Below are 22,536 nucleotides of genomic sequence, written 5' to 3' on the forward strand. Positions count from 1 at the left end.
CAAAATCAGGATCTTATCAACTCTAGCATTGTGTTTCTTAATTCACCTCCTTTTCTGGTTGCATAATACACTGTGTGGAGATTACACAAGCAGGGAGGAGAAGATCATGGTGGAGGTTACTCCTGTTACCATTGGGACTGGTTTCACTCCTTAGGACACCGCAGTGAGGGCTTGAAGGAGAAGGGCCCGAGCGGCAGCCTGGGCAGAGATCGTACACGCACAGGGCATACGAAGCCGTGATTTAGCCCAGCCAGACCAGTAAAATTAGCAGATCCGTGTCCTCTTGTAGTCGCATCTCGTGAATGGAATTCTGGCATGTGGTGACTTGGACACGCCTTTTGTCCTCAGCTAAATTATTAATGCTGCTTCTGATGAGCCGACCGTGTAGGACATCATACATCTACTCACAAGTCCCCCCTTCATAGCCCCACCGATGAGTGATAAGGCAAAGGGCCGGGTTGTGTTTTCGTCTGTGGTAACATGCTGCCGCTGCAGATCTCCCTAACGCTGTCGGAACTGAGGCCTGGCCTGAGAATAGATGTCCTTGATGCTATTTGGGCATCTTGCCGCTGTTGCTAGGAAATTCAGCCTCAGCATAGGTTCCAAACGGGAGCTCCTAGCCGTGAGAGAGATGCAAAGGCTAAGTGATGGTGCATTCAGGAACGTGAATGTAGCACGACATATTATCAAGGTTCGAGAGGAATCTGGGCCAGCAGAGCAGAAAAAAGGCATGAGTGAGCTTGTAAATGAAGGAAAGAGAATGAAAGAGGAGCATCACAAACTGGGAACGATGCAGCGTGTACCGTCGACCTATCAGCTGGATACTGCTGAACTGCAGCGTGTACCGTCGGCCAATCAGCTGGATACTGCTGAACTGCAGCGTGTACCGTCGGCCAATCAGCTGGATACTGCTGAACTGCAGCGTGTACCGTCGGCCAATCAGCTGGATACTGCTGAACACTGGCGTCCGCCATTTTTCTTCTTGGCTTTGTTATTTGGATATGTCTGTGTTTTTTTTTGTTCATTTGTACCCGTAAATGAAACAAGGACGGTCACCGCAGGCCTGAGAGTTCCCACAGTGGGGGAAAATAATTGAGCCCAACCCATGCAAAGCGGCCATGGGATATTTGCTGAGAGCAGCCGAGCCGCTGCCAGACAGGTGAAATTTGACACCAGTGTGAGTTCAAAGGCTTTGCCAGAGATGCGAGCACACCTGTTCAGGTGCAGGGACTGGTCACGCCCTACCTGCCAGCCGGCTGACGCCACCTGCTGCTGCATGAGAGCACAGTTTCACCACCTGTAATATACATCAAACATATAGTTTAGTGCTATTGTAAAAAAAATGGGAAGCCACTTTCACGCCGTTTGTCCTTGTGCTGGATGACGTGGACCCACAGGTGAGTGCGACTGTTTGCCCGACAGATTAGCAGGATGAGAGGGCAGCAGCATGTGTTTTTTTATGCACTGTGGAGCATAAGGTCGGCTTCAGACGGCAAACGAAACCTAAAGCGGTGCCTTTATGTCACGGTAACTGCAGCTCTTCATGGCCTTTGATTAATTTGACTTAAGTTCGCTTCAGTTCGGACCGGAGTCCTTCTCAGGGTGTGGCAGGGCAGCCAGAGTCCATTTGCTTCATTTCGCTTCATTTATCATAATGACTTATCATAGTGCCGATCCCGGTGCAGTGACTGCAGAATAATTTAGATTTGACAAAATAAAAGTGAAAACAATATCGTGGACATAACAACAAATGGTAAAAATGAGTATTTTGGAAAAATTCATGGATCCTGTAAAAGAAAGCTGATAGAATAACGAGTTCAATGTCACCCCAAAAAGAATAAAAATAGGATCATTTTCATTACGGAACATATTTCAAAGGCTTATTGTCTGAGGGCTGGCACCTACAGACTGCGAATGGCATGTTCACTGCCCCACGAAGTGTTTGAAGACTGGGAGGTTGGTGACATTTTATTCCCATGAATATACTTTTAACAGCCCTACAAATAAAAAAGACACTGAAAGAGGCAGCTGTGTTCATCTCCTCTGTGTCAGACACAGAAAGCACTCAATCTGGCTCCAACTGCACAAATACTTTGTTGAATTCTTTGGTATCTTTCACTTCTCACACAGAATTAGATATATGTCATAGTTTTGCAGCTACAGGCATAAATAATCCAATAAAATACTTGCTCTTGACAGGATGGTAAGCAGAGCCATGTGATGATGGGAGGATGGAATTGGATCTTTATCTGGGTATGGATCCAACACTGGAAATAAACAAAAGGCAGTGATTTCAGGACCAGAAAAACACATGGGTTAGCAAAACAGTTCTGGGGTCTTGGGCAGGGCTATGGGTGGGTATCAGCATCTGGGCCTGGGGGGGGGGGGGGTGCAAACAGAAAACCTTTTCATATCAGTGTTATTAGGTGCATGTGAAGGAATGGTCAATGGTCACCTGCTGTCACCCCACTCCATGACACCCTTTGTCACGCCTTGCACACATGGAAATGACTGCAACACAACTTCCCGTCCCAATTTGCATATACGTTAAGTCATTGTATTGTACTTTTGTTGCAATACTGGGGCAGGACAATGGGGGCCATTTGTGAAAACTACTACGGATTTGAGCCCCCCCAGCCAGAGCTGATCATAACAAACAGAGACAGCCGGTGTGAAATCGAAACTTACACGAGAGATTACAGGGGCGCTGCTTTCCCATGCTGCCAGGCTACAGAGGCGCTAGCTGTCAAGCCACAGGTGGGAGCAAAAATTTGGTCCCCCTGTGAACTGGAGCCTTTCAGCGGAATACCTAGCAGTGTAAACCGGCGGAGCTCGATCGTGCCAGCTATGCGTGCTGTTTTGGAAAAGCGTGCTGGTTGGACAACTAAATAATGAATGGTAACACAATAACCCATGTAATAACCAGGTAATGCAGTAACCATGACTGATGGAGGGCCTGGGGGGGGGGTCAGGATTCTGTGTTTATGTTTTTTTTTGATGATGAATCTAGATTCAAGGCCCCACTTTCACCACTTTTCCAGCTATTAAAGCATGTGATCCTGCAGGTGAAGCAGCTGTCTTTTAGTAATTGTTGGTTTCAGAGGTCGTGGGGCTGGAACTGACGGGAAAAACTCATAAACAAGCTCTGCTGTGTGATATCACGTCCGCAAGGCCAGAAGATCCAGACGGCTAGATTTCCCAAGCTAATATAAAACAAATAAAAACACCATGTTAGCACAGTCTGTAACGGACTCGCTTTTTTTATCATCCTACCCAAAGCATTCTTCTCCTGTTACTAAGCTGCTCTCCGTGTCAGGGAACACAACCCCCCAGTGCAGAGTTGTGTGTGGCGGCTGTAGCGTGAGGGCGTGTCAGGAGGCTGTGGGGGGCTCGAAGAAACGTGCCGTCTGAAGAAGCCTTTCCAATTCTAGTTTTGCTCAAAATCACATTTCATACCACATTTGAAACAGCCTGAAAATAGCCACTGAGTTTTTAGGCTTCTGAAACGCATATGGCACTGCCACTCCCAGGGGGGTGCAGTGGGAGTCAGCCAGTCTCCTTAAGCTGCTGGAAACATGTTCAAAAATGGGAGAAAAAAAAGTCCAGTAGTTTCACCCTTAAATCCTCTAAGCATATTACGAGACGTCTTGCTGTTTTTTTTTATCGACAAATGGAAAATCCCAGTGCAAGGTTTTGTTTTCTTTTTTTTCTCAGACCCCAGTTCCAGTTCAGTCTGGAGGAGGCCAAGTCGTAAGCAGAAGTTATTTACTTCATGAGGGACACATGAGGGGAAGCTTACAGAGATGGCTGTCTTCTCATTATGTGGGACAGTAGCGTGACTACTCCAACCCCCCCCACACACACCCACCCGCAGGATCATTTTAGGCAAATGTGGCTGCTCTGCCTGCCAGCACTGATTCCGCTCCACTGGCTGTTCTACTGTTTTAAAAAGGAGAATTTTGAAATTTCAGCTCCAGCGGTCTCTTTCTTCAGGCTTTGAAGTTCACAGGGGGAACAATCTGAGTAGGTTTTCTTTGACCAAAAAAGATAAAAAGGTACTTTTCCTGCAAGTAGAAACAACTGCTTTCAATTCAGTGTCTCTGCTTTATTCACAGCCAGTACAATTGGTCCATGCTGAGCCTAAAGCAACAACAAAATAAAGAAAGGTGCAGCGTATTTACTTCAATATTGCAACACGGGAGATACTTAAAGACAAGATGAGCTCTTATTATGGTCACAACCCCTTACATTTATCTGTTGGTTCGCACGGTTTGTGATTCCAGGCTTATCCTGTGTCTTATCCTTCTGTTGTCATTTTTGTGTACAAATCTAACATTCCTTCTGCTGTTTCACTACCAAATGGAGGTCCTGAACTGGGGGGAGAGGCATGCTTGGGCTTTCAGTTGCCTCTCCCAGGTCAAAAGTCAGGCCTGGATTCCAGGCAAATTGCCGCTTCTCTAGTTGCAGTGTTTGTTGAACTGGACACGAAAGGGACTTGGAGGCTCATTGGCTTTCAAAACAGCCAAGAGGAGAGTAGTTTCTCACTTCAAAAGCGTACTTCAGCAGAAATGCTCATATTTCTGCAGTGCTGGGTAGAAAGCAGACTAATTTTGGATGTTGCTGTGTTTCTGGTAGTTATGCACACGCGGCCAAAATAAACATGATTCTGGCCGAGCAATGGGAACTTCTGAACGGGTTGCATATGTCTGCTGCTCTCCACAAACATATGAGGCATTTCTCTAACCAGACTGGTGTGTGAGGGATGCGGGAATGGAAGAGCTGGGATTTGGGAGCCAGCATGTGGGTGGCTGAAGGTTCCTGTAAGGCTGAACCATTGCGCTGAAAATCGAATGGAGACAGTGAGTCAGTGGACGTTTGGGGGCAGTAGCCATGGCCTCCAGCCCCCGCCAGTCTCCTGGGCTTCTGCTGGCCGTGCTAGAGGGGTGTCACCCACGCCACCATCTCCGCTCCGCCTCCCAGTGATTGGTCTCCTTACAGCTCCGCAGACAACAAGGCCACGCCGCAAAGATGCAAATTACTTATCTCCCTTGACACTTTTCCCATTTATGATCTTTAATGAATTTTCCATCTTTTTTCCCCAACGTACAGTATAGTGCCTCTTTTCATGCCCAGAGTCCGAACAATGACACTCTTGTGCCTAAGCTTTGGACTGGGGGCGCCACTGTTGATGCGGAAAAAAAGAAGAAAACTTGCGAGTCGTCACAGAGTGCAAGTGTCCACATTTCACACACTGCTGATGTTTAAACTGCAGTGTGACCTGCCAGGTTTATCCCATTTGGAAACAGGGGCCATTCCAGTAGCGGCACGTAGATTCCATGGAAATGTTAAAACAGTTAAGGTGTGGTACCAGGCTATGTAGTTCATCACCTGTGGGTCAAACATCTATGTTCAAATTCCTTAGCATGTTATCCTTGCACAACAGAAAAAAGTTACTCATGAGTGTGACTCTGAGTCCTTCTGCACCGTGGCTCCTGATTGGCTCGTGCTTCCTGGGCGGCGTGAGTCATGCCCAGATTTGCCTGTTAGGTCCAGAGGAGCAGAAGATGAGCAAAGTCAAGCAAAGACCACAAGGGAATCTGCACAGTTTTGCCATATACACTATATTGTCAAAAGTATTATATCACCAAAAAAAGCCTTATATCACCAAGTGCAACATAAAGGGCACTTGGTGATATTGAGTCCACTACCACTGGACTCAAGAGCAGTGGAAATCACGAACCATGCTACTCTGTCCGGCAATCCGATGGATGAGTCTGGGTTTGGCAGTTGCCAGGAGAACGGTACTTGCCTGATTGCATTGTGCCAAGTGTAAAATTTGGTGGAGGGGGGATTATGGTGTGGGGTTGTTTTTCAGGGGTTGGGCTTGGCCCCTTAGTTCCAGTAAAAGGAATTCTTAATGCTGCAGCATTTGGAGCTATTTTGGACAATTTCATGCTCCCAACTTTGTGGGAACAGTCTGGGGATGGACCCTTCCTGTTCCAACATGACTGAACAACAGTGAACTAAGCAAGGTCCATAAGGACATGGATGAGCGAGTCTGGTGTGGAGGAACACAGAGCCCTGACCTCAACACGATAGAACAGCTTTGGGATGAATTAGAATGGAGACTGTGAGCCAGGCCTTCTCATCCAACATCAGTGCCTGACCTCAGAAATGCTCTCCTGGAAGAATGGTCAAAAATTCCCATAAACACACTCCTAAACCATAGGAGTTTAAGCTGTTATGGCTGCAAAGGGTGGGCCAACTCCATATTAAAGCCTATGTATTAAGAATGGGATGTCATTAAAGTACATGTGTGTGTAAAGGCAGGTGTCCCAATACCTTTGGCAATATAGTGTACATGATACAAAACACTGTGGTGGACAGCCGACCTGCCCAGGGTGTACCCCGCCTCTCGCCCGATGATGCTGGGATTGGCTCCAGCTTCCCCACAACCCTGATGGATAAAGCGGTATAGATAATGGATGGATGATACAAAACAAATGAAAAATGTTACAGTTATACTGGTTCTAATTTCATTTTATACTATGTCAGCATGAGAGCAGAACTAGATGATTTTAAAGGGACAGTTGTTGTGGACACATCTGTGCTTGGCATTGAATCAGTTATGTTTTAGGAATGAATGGTTTTTGACAAAATCAAAAGGAGACTCACTGACCCCCCCAGAAACCTCTGGCTGCAGGATCAGACTAGAAGCAGTCATAACCTCCACCCTCCGTTTGATGTTGACTCACTGTGTGTGTCCACACGGAGAGAATAGAGATCTGAGTGGACTTCCGTCGAAAACGGCATTTTTGAAACTCCACATTCCAGTGAGAGAGAGCCTTCCTCAATGGTGGGAAGCTGTACTAATGTGCTAAGGTCAGAGTTCACATGGACTGCCCAAGTGGAGGGGCGGGGTGTGGCAGGAAGGGCATGGGATGTTTTTGCAATGAGGAGAAAAATACAGACGATTCTAATCGTGTTACACTCTTGTCTGAGTATAGCATAAGTATCTCTTGAGTAAGTCTCAGGAAAACCAAGTCATAACTTGTCTCTGTCGGCCTTATCGTAGCTGATTACGTCACACGTGTAAATATGTCTTGTGGGGTAAACAGACCATCCCAAACCAACATGTGAATATCTACACTTATCTGACACAAGCGCACCCCGGCAACCATCTAACAGAGTCAACAGGTAGCATTTCATTCTGTCTGGCTCTCATCTGGGTCATGAGTTTTACATTACATACTGTATATACATTTATTTAGGAGGTGCTTTTGTCTGAAACAACACACAAGGGAGGATCAGAGAGCAGAATGAGACTGTGTCCCTGGAGCAGTTGTGGTTAAGGGATTCGTTCAAGGCAGGCGGGCAGTTAGGTCGATTCCAGAGGCCCTAAAAAATCTGGAATGTAATCGGATTGGTCTTAGTTGGGGGCCCAATATGATATGCTTTTGGGGGCCCCTGGTTCAAGGATCCAACAGTGAAATCACTCAAACACACCCTAGGACCTGAACAGATGACCTTCCATCTCCGAGTCCTAACCTGCAGAGGAACACTTGATCCTGTGTAAAAATTTGCTAGCTACTGTCATCATCGTCTACGTGAAAAATCACTGTGAGCAGCATGTTTACATAACCTTTTGTGTCTGTGCGCTACACTGTGGACCTGGGGGGGACATTCCAGCCACTGCACACCTCTGCGGATGGTAGGACAGTGAAACTCTGCTTCACTTAACTCACAGCTTACATTACCTGCTCCCCAAAAATAATTTATCTGTAGTCATGTTAAGATTCAAAAGTATAACATTCATAATCAAACAAATCACTCGTGTTTTGTTGTTTTTGTTTTACTTAGGGTATCAGTAGCGGGATTTTAATAGTTGCAGGCAACCCATGCATGTAGTTATTACCAGAATGGTGAAAACACTGGTTGCATTTCTTGTTAGTGCAGGTACCTCAGCGTGAGATATGGATCTTCTGACACGCAATTCTGAGATAAGGGACCACAGATAAGCAACAACACCACACTTGTCTCTGGAGAATTTACATACCCTATGAAGTCTGGGCAAGAGCCTGTGTGTCGTCAACAACTAACCCTAACCCTAAACCTAACCCTAACCCTCTCCAAAGGCAGAATTACCAATGAAATGTTTTGTCAGTTGTTTGAAAAATTTCAAATTAAGTTTTAGATCGGGAGGCAGAAATAATGGCTTTGAATAACCTTCACATTGCAATAAAACACGTATCAACATCTACCAAAGTAATACTGATGGTACATCAACCTTGAACAGACTTGTTGTCTGAAACTGCCCCAGCTTCCTATCTATGACCTGAGATCCCCAAACCTGGCAGGTAAGTCACACTCAGTGTCTGTTGAGAAAACAAAAGTTAATTGGTTTAGCAAATGTTTCCCACCAACTTGTCTAAATATCTGCTGAATCGTCATGCCTAAAAATATTTTCTATTTTTGATTACCAGAGGATTTAACTAGGCAACAGGAGGTGATAAAAATCAGGGGAAACTGGTTAGGTCATTATCTCTTTACTGCTTTTTGACAGAAATCTTTAACAATTGAGTCCCAATTTTAAAAGCCACCAACGAGCCCCAGGCTCATAATGGGGACCCCACGCCCTGGTTCTTATCATTTACTTTATCTCAGGAATGCAGAAGGTAGTTTCAGGCCATTCTTGAGCAATTAAAATAAAAGCAAAATAGATAAATGCTTGTTGATTTTAAAAGCAATTGTTGCCTTAGTGGGATTTGGGAATGAATTTCTGGTATTTCGGCTAATATCCTCAACAGTCTGTTTATTGATTTATATATGTGTGGCGAATGGAAGTTATGGCTTGTAGCTGGTAAAGTTTTCCTAAGGCCCCCATAAATACTACTAAGTATTTTTATTGAGAAATTATGCAGTTGTTAGTTATGAAGAAATCCTGCTCTGTCCGGACATGAAAAATTGTCATCCGTGGTCTGCACCCAGGAATGCTAAGTTGCTTGAGATGAGAGGAGATTAAGTCATAGACCTTTGATGCAATGGTCCCAATTACCACGTATTTCTGAATAATTTGACGTATTAATACCTTGAGAAGAATAACACTGAAGTGAGCGGTTTTCTGCATGGATGTTTGTTCTTTCGGTGTATAAATGTAGATAATCAGAAATTGTGCAGGAACTGTACAGACACTGCCATATTTATTTTATTGTATATTTATATATAATTATGACTATTATTAACTATTTAATTAACGGTAGTGTTTGATCCCGGATAATGAATAATGAGATCCCGAGATATATATATATATATATATATATATATATATATATATATATATATATATATATATATATATATATATATATATATAGTGTGTGTGTGTGTGTGTGTCCTTATAATTATTGCTTTGTGGAGACCCAATGTTCCCACAATGTGATACAAACCTGTTACTTTTAATTTTTTCTTTCCCATTTGGATAACCTTCTTTTAATAAAATCTGTGAATGCAATAAAAAAACTAAAATTTCCAAAAGTATGGTTACTTATTAGGGCTGGGTAGGGGTTAAGGTCGTCATTGTTGGGATTAGGGTTATACCAATAGAAATGAAATGAGAGTCCCCACAAAGATACATGTGTATGTGTGTGTGTTTATATTTTTTTCTCATGAATACTCTTGTTTGATTCAAGATGGTTTGGACTCACACTTTATACTCAGATTCTCACATGTCCTTTCTTTCTGTCTACCTCTTTCTTTTTCATTTGTGTACATTTTTTCTGCCCAGTATTAATATTAAAGCAAGGCTTTAGCTCCTTTCACATTTCTCCACTTCCAAAGAGACTTTACTTAGTTAACTTTAATGGGCTCTGCCTGTCTGCCCTGTTAGCACAGACAAGGAAGTTAGACTGGACAAAGTAGTCTGAGCCTGTGTGGGACAGGGAGAGGATTAGCAAATGGGGGCGGGCCCTGTGGGCGGGGCAGTGACTTGGGTATATAAATGAGCCGGCCTGCACACTCACTGCCCTGTGTCTCTCTCAGCTGAAGTTAGCACAGTCTTCTGTTCACCTCCAGAGTTCCTTCTCCTCCGTCTCCAGCAAAATGAGTTTCTCCTCATCCTACAGCGTCCGCTCCTCCAGCCAGGGGCCCTCGGGGTACGTCTCCCAGACCCGCTCGGCTCCCACCATCTACCGAGCTGCCAGCATTTTCGCGGGGGCCGGGGGTAGGGGGGCTCGTGTCTCCTCCGCCCCCATGGGCACCCTTTCTTCCAACATCCAGGTGAGTGCCAGCAGCGATACGGGTGCCATCATGGGCAACGAGAAGATGGCCATGCAGAACCTCAACGATCGGCTGGCCAGTTACCTGGAGATGGTGCGAAACCTGGAGCAAGCTAACAGCCAGCTGGAGATCAAGATCCGGGAGGCCCTGGAGAAGAGCGGCCCGGAAGTCCGCGACTACAGCCGGTACAACGCCATCCTGGATGAGCTGCGCAAGAAGGTGAGCGCCACTATGTAGGAACAGACTGAGACCGCGGTGGGGGCAGATTTTGGCCGGTGGGTTTAAGGGAAATACAAAAAGGCAACTGAGGGGCGAGAGAGTGGGACTCGGTAACTGTGGACTGGGATGGTGTGAGAGATCAGGCAGTCTGACAGTAGCTGCCATTGTTAACAGAAAGTAACTAATAAGGGGAAGGTTGCAGATGGATAATATCCAAGGCCGCCGCAGAAAGAGGAAGCGATAAGGGCAGCGGGAGCTGATTGGATCCCTTTGGTGTCCTTGGATACAAGCAAAGTTCTGCACTATCAGTCATGAAAAGAAATGTTGGCTTACCGTCTGCCTGATTGATTATATTTACATGCTAAACAGTGCTGGACAGCTTACATTTTCTACCTATATAATGAAGTGATAGAGTACAGTTAAAAATGACAGGAAAAAAGAAAAATAGTGAATGTGTAAATTTAAAAAAACAGACCTGTCTGGGTACATATTAGATAATTGTTGCTCTATGCACAGCATATTTATTTATTATTGTCTTGTATGTCTAATTCGTCATGTTCTGTGTAAAGGCATTTTTAACACCCCGGAGAAATGCTACTTTGTTTCACTGTATGCCTGCAAATTTTGAATTGACACTTAAGTTGACTAATGGCTACTGACACTGTGGTTATCATAACAAGGTATTTTTATAGTATTAGATGTAACTGAACTGGCCTAAATTTATCACTAATAATTTCGAGTCACAGCTGTACAGTATCCATACCTTCCCACTATTTGTTTGGCATTAATTTTACCTTTGGGTGGAGCATGTCTCATTCGTGTATAATACATCAAGGCGAACAGAAGGCCGTGACACTTACTATTCACTGTGTTTTGTTAATATGAAATTAGCTTCTTTAAAGAAACGCTCAAATCAAAAGAAAGATTTGGATGAGGAAGCCTTTCATTTCCTGGTAAACTGCCTTGGATTCTGACTGTTTTGCAAGATATCAAGAAATTAAAATTTCAAGTGTTATTTAAAGTTTTTTTTTTTTTTTTTTTAATGTAAATGCTAAAATTCAGAATAGAAATATATGATAGCAGTTTGTATACAAACACACATACACACAGCCACACATACATACATACTACATACATACACACACACACACACACACACACACACACATATACATATATATATTGACACACAGAACATTCCCAGGCATTTCCTGTCCACGTCTCCTTTTCCACCACAGAAGCCCTAATCTGAAACACATATGGTGTGATTGGTAGTTGGCCCTGGAGGTCAAACGTGGTCCGGTCACGTCGCAGCTGGAGCAGACGAGCTGCACAAAAGTCCCGCAGCCACTTCACCTCCCATGTTTATTCCCCTTTGTTTTAAACCAGGATGTTAACAGCTACATGTGGCCCCAAAGAAAACAAGCTCTCTCACGCGCTCAGAAACAGGAAACCCCCCCCCCCCCCATCCCCCATCCCCCACCCCCGCTCATTTTCAGTTACTCCATGGACACGTCAGCCCGTTTTTCTTGCTGACTTCTCTTTGTTAATAATTTTCCCTCAGGATTTTGTGACGTGACTCTGTACCCTTATCTCTTACATTGAGCACAGCTTTTAACTCTGCTTTGCTGTGCCTCCCTGTTTGCAGTATGTCTCGATCTTTCCATGGAAATTATCTCATTTATTGACAGTTACAACATAAGCATTAGCCCACAATAGAGTAGGGTAACTACAATGTAATCACTCCCTGAATGTGTGCTTAATGGCAAATAAACACAGAACCTGCTCTCTTTCTCTTGGACACACAGGTGTTCGATGCGACGGTGGATAATGCTCGTCTCGTGCTCCAGATTGACAACGCACGCTTGGCTGCTGATGATTTCAGGATCAAGTGAGTGACATGAGAGCCAAAGTGTGTAGAGACGGATCGCACCTGATCTGCCCACATCTCTTTGCTGACCTCCTTCTTTGCATACAGGTATGAATCTGAGCTTTCCATCCGGCAGTCAGTCGAGGCCGATATCGTAGGTCTCCGGAAGGTGATCGATGACACCAACATCGGCCGCATGAACCTCGAGAGCGAGATCGAGGCTCTGAAGGAGGAGCTGATCTTCCTCAAGAAGAACCATGATAGTGTAAGAAAATTGTAGAGATAAGATCTATATGCACAAACTCTTTCATGTCCAAGGGTAAAATAATCATTTTTACTCATCCTTCTTATCATTAATAGTAGCAAACAACTGGCATTGTCCCCAGAGATACAAAATCTAAGCTTTTTCATCTCTTGTTCAATCAAACAGGAAGTTCTGGAGCTGCACAACCAGATCTCTCAGTCGGGAGTGCAGGTGGACGTGGACGCCCCCAAGGGACAGGACCTGTCTCAGGTCTTGGCAGAGATCAGAGGCAAATACGAGAAAATGGCACAGAAGAACCAGGAAGAGCTGAAAGCCTGGCATGAAACGCAAGTATGTGATCGCTTCGTTTTTTTGAAGTGATTTTATTACTTATTATCGTTTCATATATCTATCAGAGCAGGCTGCATAAAATCCATGTAGATACAGCGTGTGATTTCTTACGGCTCGTTTTTCTTTCATCTGCCACGCAAAAGTTATCAGAGGTCCAAGTGCAGGTGACGCAGAACACAGAGGCCCTTCAGGGTGCCGTCACAGAGGTGAATGACCTCCGCAGGCAGGTGCAGACGCTGGAGATTGAGCTGGAGTCTCAGAAGAATCTGGTAAGGGTCACTGCATGCTTGCTGCCTCCGTGCTCACTGCGGCGTTTCATCGACAGTTATGCTCCGACTTTAGGCAAACGGTGCGCTGATCGCATCACTGACTTAACATGTTGCTTTCCTCCCCGCCTCCTGCAGAAAGGCTCCCTGGAAGGAACACTGCATGACACGGAGCTGCGCTACAACATGGAGGTGGAGAAGTACAACACCATCATCGTGCAGCTGGAGGCCGAGCTGACGCAGCTGCGCAGCAGCATCCAGCAGCAGTCTCAGGAATACGAGACCCTGCTGAACATCAAGATGAAGCTCGAGGCTGAGATCGCCACATACAGGAGGCTGCTGGATGGCGGCGACTTCAAGTGAGTCCCAGCGAGGCAGATAGGGAGGAGAGGGCACAAGCGCAGTGTGGAGATTAACACCTAAAGAGATCAAAATCCAGGCAACTCAGACCAGGAAAGACAGGAATGGATGTATTAAGATGCCTAACTTGTCTTCATCCATCCAGGACCTTGAATGGGCTACAAAGTGCCCACTGCTGTGTTGTTTTCTGTCCTCTCCCAGGCTACAGGATGCCCTGGAGGACCAGAAGACCACCAAGACCAAAGTGATGACTGTGACACAGACCCTGGTGGACGGGAAGGTGGTGTCCACGGAGACGAAAGAGAGGACAACATAAACGTCCAAAGCCACTCACGCCCCTGCCCCATTCCCAAAAGTGCAGCATAGTACTACACTTTTTCAGCAACCAATGACACACCATGTCTTATAAGTATTTATTGCCATATCATATACGGGTGTCAGATTCCAGTCCTGGGGGGCCGGAACCCTCCACATTTTTGGGTTTCCCCTCATTTAACACATCTGATTCAACTGCTTATGCTAATTACCACACAGCTCTTGAGCTGAATCATTTGTGATGGTACAGGGAAAGATACACAGGGCTCCAGCCCCCCAGGACTGGAGATTGACTCCCCTCCCCTAGATGTATCAAATTAAAAAATATGGTGAAAAAATATGATTCAGTAGTTATAGTACAAACGATGGCCATTTCCTGCATTTGGTCATTTGACCCCTTCCAACCACTGTTACAGATTTTATAATCATCAACCAAGACTGTAAACTGTTAATCACTTGTATGGGGTGTTTTCGTCTCAATAAAGGTGCTTGAGTACATTTTTACATCGGGTTCTGTATTTTGTTTGACACGTAGATGGATGGATGGATTCTTCTGCTTTTTTGATCACCTGAATGGGTGAGGAAACGGTCATAAGAGCTGATATTCTGAATGTAAGGTCTTAATATTAAAACTGGATTTGTGGCACCAACCAAACTGGGAATAAACCTTTACCCAAAAGACTGGCTGAACATCAAATCCTCTCTAATGAAAGTATGAAAGTAATGGAAGCATAAGCTAAAACACATGGATCCCGAAAGCTAAAACTTTTTCCAGACTGTCAATAGGTAATATGTCCTAAAAAAGGATGACATTTTAACAGTAAAGCTTACAAAAGTTTGCTGAAAATGTGATTTAATTGAGAATGATTTAAAAAATGTTTTAATTATATTCATGTGAGCCACCTAGCTATGGTGTCACTGCAAATGCAGCATGGACTTTGGCACTATAACTTCTTATCTAAGTTTAGTTACACTGAACTTTAAACTTATTAGTCAGAGTTGGTTGTATTTAAGATCCATGTTGTTGCATTATGATACAGGGAGGGGCTATGACCATCAGTTGGGGGGGGGCATGAAGCTGAATGAAGCTCATTCAAAAAACGTATACCTGTGAGAGGCGTGCTCTTTTAAAAAAATTGGTACGCAATCAGGTGCCACTGGTTCCGTTGATGGAAAGCGTATCTGTACAGGGGCGCAGTGCTTCAGAGGGCTCCGTCCGCCAGGCATTCATTTAGCAGACACACTGCCCCACACTGCCTCACAAAGCTCCACACTGCCTCACAGAGCCTTGCACTGCCTCACAAAGCCCCACACTGCCCACACTGCCTCACAGAGCCTTGCACTGCCTCACAGAGCCCCACACTGCCTCACAGAGCCTTGCACTGCCTCACAGAGCCCCACACTGCCCACACTGCCTCACAGAGCCTTGCACTGCCTCACAGAGCCCCACACTGCCCACACTGCCTCACAGAGCCCCACACTGCCCCAGATTGCTTCACAGAGCCCCACACTCCCCCACACTGCCTCACAGAGCCCCACACTGCCTCACACTGCTTCACAGAGCCCCAGATTGCTTCACAGAAGCCCACAGGCTCTAGTTCACTGGACCACATACTGGAAATGTCCCTGGCAAATGAATGGATGAATCCCTATTGATTGGACATTGATCGTGTGTATTTCACGTCTCAAGGGTTGCAGCGGATTGCACATATATTTCTGGTTTATTTCTCTAGCTCTTCCTGATGCCCTAACTCCTTATGCATATTCAGAAAAGCAAAGTACAGAGTCCAGCTAAGACCACACATGGAGAGACATGACTGCAATTTGGGTGTGGTGGCAGATAGGGAAGAATGAACATAAACATCAGCTGTACTGATTCTTGCTGTTCTGTGTGCCTGTATTTTGTTGGATTCACCCTGAATCTTTTTTCAGGAAATGAACAGGATTACTACTTATTTGACTACTCATTTAAGAGGACAACTACTCATTTAGCTACTCATTTAAGAGGACGACTACTAATTTAGCTACTCATTTAAGAGGACAACTACTCGTTTAGCTACTCATTTAAGAGGACGACAACTCATTTAGCTACTCATTTAAGAGGACAACTACTCATTTAGCTACTCATTTAAGAGGACGACTACTAATTTGGCTACTCATTTAAGAGGACAACTACTCATTTAGCTACTCATTTAAGAGGACGACAACTCATTTAGCTACTCATTTAAGAGGACGACTACTCATTTAGCTACTCATTTAAGAGGACGACTACTCATTTAGCTACTCATTTACGAGGACGACTACTCATTTAAACAACTCCCACTCAAGGGGTCTGACCCATGGGTCTGTGGCGTGCCATGTGGTACTGAGGCAGACGCAGCATCCATGATGGTGCCAGAGGGAGAGGGACAAGGAGTTTTGGGCTCTTGTTACTCCATTCCCCATAAGCAGTTACAGTGTGTTGACTGGTGAACAAATAAAATGTTCTTATAAAGCTAAAGACAATAAGAAAGAACAGTCTGGTTACAGCATATGTGCATGTGTGTTATACTTCCCCATCTCTGTGTCATCAGGTATGAGTATGTAGGTAGAGTGAGTCACTTAGTGCAGACAGACAGTACCAGGTGACAGATAAAACCCAGGGCCGATTCTAGGGACAATGGGGGCCCTCCAACTCCCCCTCCCCCGGCATGGTAACGTTTATTACCTTTATTTTTGCATGGTGTCTCAATTAACAATATCAACGAAGAGAATTTAATAAACACGATTCTTTTATTTGCAGAATACACAAATAAAGCAGATTTGTCGTTGCAGCGTGCTATGTAATCAGCCGCCCTCGGGGGGGGCCCTCCCAGCTTGAGGCCCCCAGGCCATTGCCTGCCCTGCCTGTCCTGTCCCTATGCTTCTGATAAAACCAACATGCTATGTCTGTAACTGGAGACGGAGACTGAGGACCTAAATGAAGACTTAATATTCACCAGGAGGAGAAGGTTTAGCCATTCTACCAGCATCAAAGATAAAAAGCCCATTTGTATTTAAAAATAATAGTGTGAAGGCAAGTTTTCCTCATATCTGAAATCCATCCATCCATAACTGTTTGTGGAGTACAGGACTGCAGGAGTCAGTCCCAGAAATCGTGAGGCACAAGACAGGAGACAATCCTACATTATATTACTTGGTGAAACGATACTTTATTTACCATTTGCACAAGTATGTGTGCAGGTACATTGCAATGCTCCTCTTGAACTACCCCATCTTACTCACCATGAGACACAGACACACCTGCAGGTGAGAGCAAGCGTGGGAGTCACAGCACAGGGTCAGCCAGTGTGCAGCCCCTCCCCTCCCCCCACCCGGAGCTGGGAGTTAGGGCCTTTCTCAAGGGCCTACGGATGCGTGACTATCTTCTGATCACAGGCACAGAGGCTTAGCTGCTGAATCACTCACCACAAGATACCTCCTGTGTATATTGTGAAAAATACCTTGATATTTTCTGAATGTTTTACTAATAATTGCGACTATGGTTAGAAAAAAACAGTATTTCCACTATGAGAGGAAGTTCGGATGGCCCAGTCTGTCGTAGCAGCGCATATGGATACTGCCGTGGGATAGGATCTGCCTGAAAGACCGAGGGACATAAGGGTCCAATATGAGAAGAAGCTTCTAGAAGTGCAAGAACCAAGAAGTAGTCAAAGCCTGCTAAGAAAGCAGGATACTACCTCTACTTCCACACTCCACTTTTCACCTTGCTACACCTACTACAAGATGACACAAATCTGTTGCCTTTTAATATGAAGATAATTCAGTTCAGTTTCATAATTTTTCAGTCCAGTATTCAGAAGATATTTCTGTTTGTGTGTATGACTGTGATGACATCTCTACCTCCTCGATGTCAGTAGCTATAGGAGATGAACTTAAATACTGCAGCTTTCCTAGCAAGCAAATACGCTGCTACTTATTAAACTCGTATATAGATGTATTTTATGTACCCCTTTCTGCAGCAGCCACAGAAAATCCTCCGTAACCCACTGCCTGTGACGTGGGATGAGCCCTGAGTATTTCCACCTGCATTGCATAAGATACAGGGTTGACTCAGTTGCCATTGCCTGTCCTCGGTAATGATGTTCTGGCTGCACTATCCTCGCCTCATGCAAAATGACAGCATAAAGAATAACATGATTAGCAAGCACGTGCACTTCAACACGGAGCAGAAGAAAGACAATGACATCATTATGTGCCTGGAGATGAATCGGAGTGGCTGCGTGCCAACATCCAGCAACAGAAGCGTAAATTTGAGGATCTGCAGAATGTCGTGATGGAGCGGAAGCTGAGATTGACACCTGCGGGAGGCTATTGGAGGGTGAAGTATTTAATTACGTAAAAAGGGGTGTGGCCAATATACATGTTTTTTGACATATATGACCTCAGGTAGAGATGTGTCCAGACGTATTAATCACTTGCTGGTGCTTCAGGAACAGCTCAATTATATCCATGAAGAATGTTTCAAGACACTGGCTGTTGGCTCACTTGGTAAAAACCTAATATTTCGTAATTGTTACATTTGGCCTAATTAACAGACAATTTGTGACCACTCTGAAATTCAGTAATGGAGCTGACATGGAAGACAGCTTGACACCAACAAGGCCTAGAGCTGCTCATCGTACCTGGAGATCCACTTATCGGAGGAGTCCTGTACTCCATACTCTGTAAGTCATGGCACTGACATGACTCATTATATCTATAATAGTAGTATGTTCACACTATGAAATCTGAGAAAAACCACAACCACTAAATTTAGAGTAGAGGATGTTGTTGAACAATCTGTGAAATGTCAGAAATGGTGGTGAACATCACACAGACATTTGTGTATTAATACGAATCCATCCAGCTTCCAAGTACTTGTCTTGTTTTTTTTCTGGATGTTGTTGTCATGGGATGTTTCACAGCCTACAGGAAAAATTCAGGCACATTGACAAACAACAGCATAAACATTGACATCCAGGGTTTTTATGGGACTGTTTACCACTTCACATCTTTTGGCAGCTGTTAACCTAAATTGCTGGGTGTTTTTGGCCGGTGGGGCTGACAATACGGCGCCTCTGACACACACCAGCCAATGGAGACCCAGCAAAAGAGCACAGGTGAGCAGATGGGGGGGGCAGTGCTTATGGGACTGCACATAATTCTACACCGCAGACAAACAGCTGGTTTGTTCATAGAGAACACAGACATCACCATCTCAAGATCTATGTTTGCTATTAACAATGTTACATTGCACAGCAACATCTTACATATAAATGCAATTGGAACACAGCTTAAATAAATCCCACAATGCTACCCACCTCAGCCAGGCAATACACAGCCTGTTGCAAGGTACAGAAGTTGATAAGGGCAGTTCTATGCATGCTCCTTCAGTATAGTTCTATAAACCCGGGAAATCAATCAATAAATCAATAAATACTGTCTAGGTTTTCCACCTAATTTGAATCCATAAAACGCCTACCATTTTAGATGATTATACACCATCGGTTCATGGACAATACAAACACAATCAGATGAACAATTTTCGGCTCCAAACTTGGATGGTCATTGCGTTCTTTGTTTTGATAATGCACCATGAGCCATGCCAGTTCAGACCTGATTATTGTTCAGCTGATAAAATGGAAATGAACAATACTCTCCTGTTAAACACCAGCCCCACCTCAGGTCCAGCCAACTCGCTGCTTTTTCCTGTTTAAACACACTTTTTTCAGAGATTATTTGTTTTTCTTTCTGTCCTGGAAAAAAGCCTTGCTTTATAAAATGCTCCCCTGCTGCTTGTAACTTGAACAACTGACTCAGTCTAGTTGTTTTTTTCCCCGTCCCAGTTGTGTACTCTGCTCATAAAATGACCATTTTTGGTCACTTGCCATTTATTTCACAATTACCATCTAGTTCATAATGTTCATACGTCGTTTTCACGTTTTTTTTTCACTTCTCTTTTGTATTCTTTATGTACTTACTGCATGTTTGTTTATTTCTGGGGTATGTTATGTACTTACATATTAAATGTGTTATCGCTGCAGATGGACTGCATGACAATTCAGTTCGCTGTTACCTGAGGATTTGAATCCCACCCCAGTGTGCAAAGAGTCTGTATGTTCTTCCAAAAATCTGTTAGTAGAATTCTCGCTGTTTAATCAGCCATAGTATGTGGGTGTGTGTGGGTGTGTGCCCTCTGATGGGATGGGAACCAATCCTGGGTGTTCCTCTGTCTTGTGCTCTCCCTCGTCAACCCTGTATCAGATAAGAGACTGGATGGATGGATGGATGGATGGAGTAGAACAGCCACAAAGTCACTGAGCTTGGGTTCATCTTAACTACACCAAATGCCTTGGGGCAGCGGGTGACCTGGTCTGTGAGAACACAAAGTTCTAACCTGCAGGTTGTAGGAGGGGGCCTGAGGCTGGGATTCGAGCAGCATATATGTATGTAGGTACAGTATACATCATACCCAGCTGTGGTCAACTTGAGCTACAGCAACCTTTCACGATGTGCACCACGAGACACCCCCACGACCCCCCCCCCCCCCACACACACATTCCTTGGCCCTGGAGACTCAGCCGTGGTAATTACAGCCAGATAGCCATGGATGGAATGTGGAGCGCTGCACCTTAGTGACAAAAGCTCCGAACTGTAACTAATGCTGTTCTCCAAAACCATGTTATGGTGTCTTGGCATCTATTGCCACCTTATGCATTTCCAAAACCCCAACACGGGATGCAGTGCTCCTTTACACTTTAAGGTATTATGTATTTCTATTTTGCCATTTTGCATGCGGTTATTTCTGGTGATCGAATGGGGCACACTAATGAACACCAACTCAGAAATTTGTTGCACAGTGTAGTGTCCCGTGCCAGGGGTGGACAGCTGGGGGAAAATGGCTTTCGCAAGCTTACTGGGCCACTCCGATTCGGAGGCAAGAGGTGAAGGGTTGAGCTATGCTGATGTGGCTGTCATGCGGCCATCCTGCTTTTTATGGAATTCCCCTTGGCAGAGACAGGAGAGGTGGGAGCAGGCTGGGTCCAGAGGAACTTACTGTTCTGGCAGTAATGCGAACATGTTCAGCCCTCTGTTTAATAATGCGACCATGTTCAGGCTACTGTTTAATAATGCGACCATGTTCAGGCTACTGTTTAATAATGCGAACATGTTCAGCCCTCTGTTTAATAATGCAACCATGTTCAGGCTACTGTTTAATAATGCGAACATGTTCAGCCCTCTGTTTAATAATGCGACCATGTTCAGGCTACTGTTTAATAATGCGAACATGTTCAGCCCTCTGTTTAATAATGCGACCATGTTCAGGCTACTGTTTAATAATGCGACCATGTTCAGGCTACTGTTTAATAATCAAACATGTTCAGCTTTCTGTTTAATAATGCGGCCATGTTCAGGCTACTGTTTAATAATCAAACATGTTCAGCTTTCTGTTTAATAATGCGGCCATGTTCAGCTTTCTGTTTAATAATGCGGCCATGTTCAGGCTACTGTTTAATAATGCAAACATGTTCAGCCTTCTGTTTAATAATGCGACCTTGTTCAGGCTACTGTTTAATAATGTGACCATGTTCAGGCTACTGTTTAATAATGCAAACATGTTCAGACTTCTGTTTAATAATGCGACCATGTTCAGGCTACTGTTTAATAATGCAAACATGTTCAGACTTCTGTTTAATAATGCGACCATGTTCAGGCTAGTGTTTAATAATGCAAACATGTTCAGCCTTCTGTTTAATAATGCGACCATGTTCAGGCTACTGTTTAATAATGTGACCATGTTCAGGCTACTGTTTGATAATGCAAACATGTTCAGACTTCTGTTTAATAATGCGACCATGTTCAGGCTACTGTTTAATAATGCAAACATGTTCAGACTTCTGTTTAATAATGCGACCATGTTCAGGCTACTGTTTAATAATGCAAACATGTTCAGCCTTCTGTTTAATAATGTGACCATGTTCAGGCTACTGTTTAATAATGCAAACATGTTCAGCCTTCTGTTTAATGATGTGACCATGTTCAGGCTACTGTTTAATAATGCAACCATGTTCAGACTCCTGTTTAACAATGCAATGATGTTCAGGCTCCTGTTTAACAATGTGAACATGTTCAGCTTTCTGTTTAATTATGATGTGACCATGTTCAGCCTTTTGTTTAATAATAAAGTGACCGTGTTCAGCGTTTTGTTTAATAATAATGTGACCGTGTTCAGCCTTTTGTTTAATAATAATGTGACCATGTTCAGTGTTTTCTTTAATAACAATGTGAGTGTGTTTAGCCTTTTGTTTAATAATAATGTGACCGTGTTCAGTGTTTTCTTTAATAATAATGTGATCGTGTTCAGTGTTTCCTTTAATAATAATGTGACCGTGTTCAGCCTTCTCTTTCACTACAGCCCATCCCCGAGATAAGTTGAGCACAGGGAATACACACAGCCCCTGAGTCATTCTCACATTTTCACCCCTCGTTTTTGGCCAGAAAAAAAGTCACAGACCTGCCTTCTCATAAGGCCGCAGGCCCGGAAGGAAATATCACTGACTTTTTGGACTTTTCTTTTTCCGACGGGCGAGTCCAACTCTCCTGCAAATGACAGG

At 44.3% G+C, this 22,536-nt stretch overlaps 1 protein-coding gene across 1 annotated transcript; it reads left to right on the top strand.

The window, feature by feature from the left end:
* The first annotated feature begins 10,003 nt into the window (after positions 1–10,003).
* On the top strand, positions 10,004–14,404 carry krt18a.1 (keratin 18a, tandem duplicate 1). Its single transcript, XM_023805113.2, has 7 exons — positions 10,004–10,494; positions 12,303–12,385; positions 12,473–12,629; positions 12,795–12,959; positions 13,103–13,228; positions 13,364–13,584; positions 13,787–14,404. The coding sequence occupies exons 1-7, from the start codon at positions 10,099–10,101 to the stop codon at positions 13,899–13,901; spliced, it is 1,263 nt and encodes a 420-aa protein (XP_023660881.1). The 5' UTR covers positions 10,004–10,098; the 3' UTR covers positions 13,902–14,404.
* Positions 14,405–22,536: the final 8,132 nt, after the last annotated feature.

This window comes from Paramormyrops kingsleyae, chromosome 6 (genome assembly GCF_048594095.1).
Source record: "Paramormyrops kingsleyae isolate MSU_618 chromosome 6, PKINGS_0.4, whole genome shotgun sequence".
Lineage (NCBI taxonomy): Eukaryota > Metazoa > Chordata > Actinopteri > Osteoglossiformes > Mormyridae > Paramormyrops > Paramormyrops kingsleyae.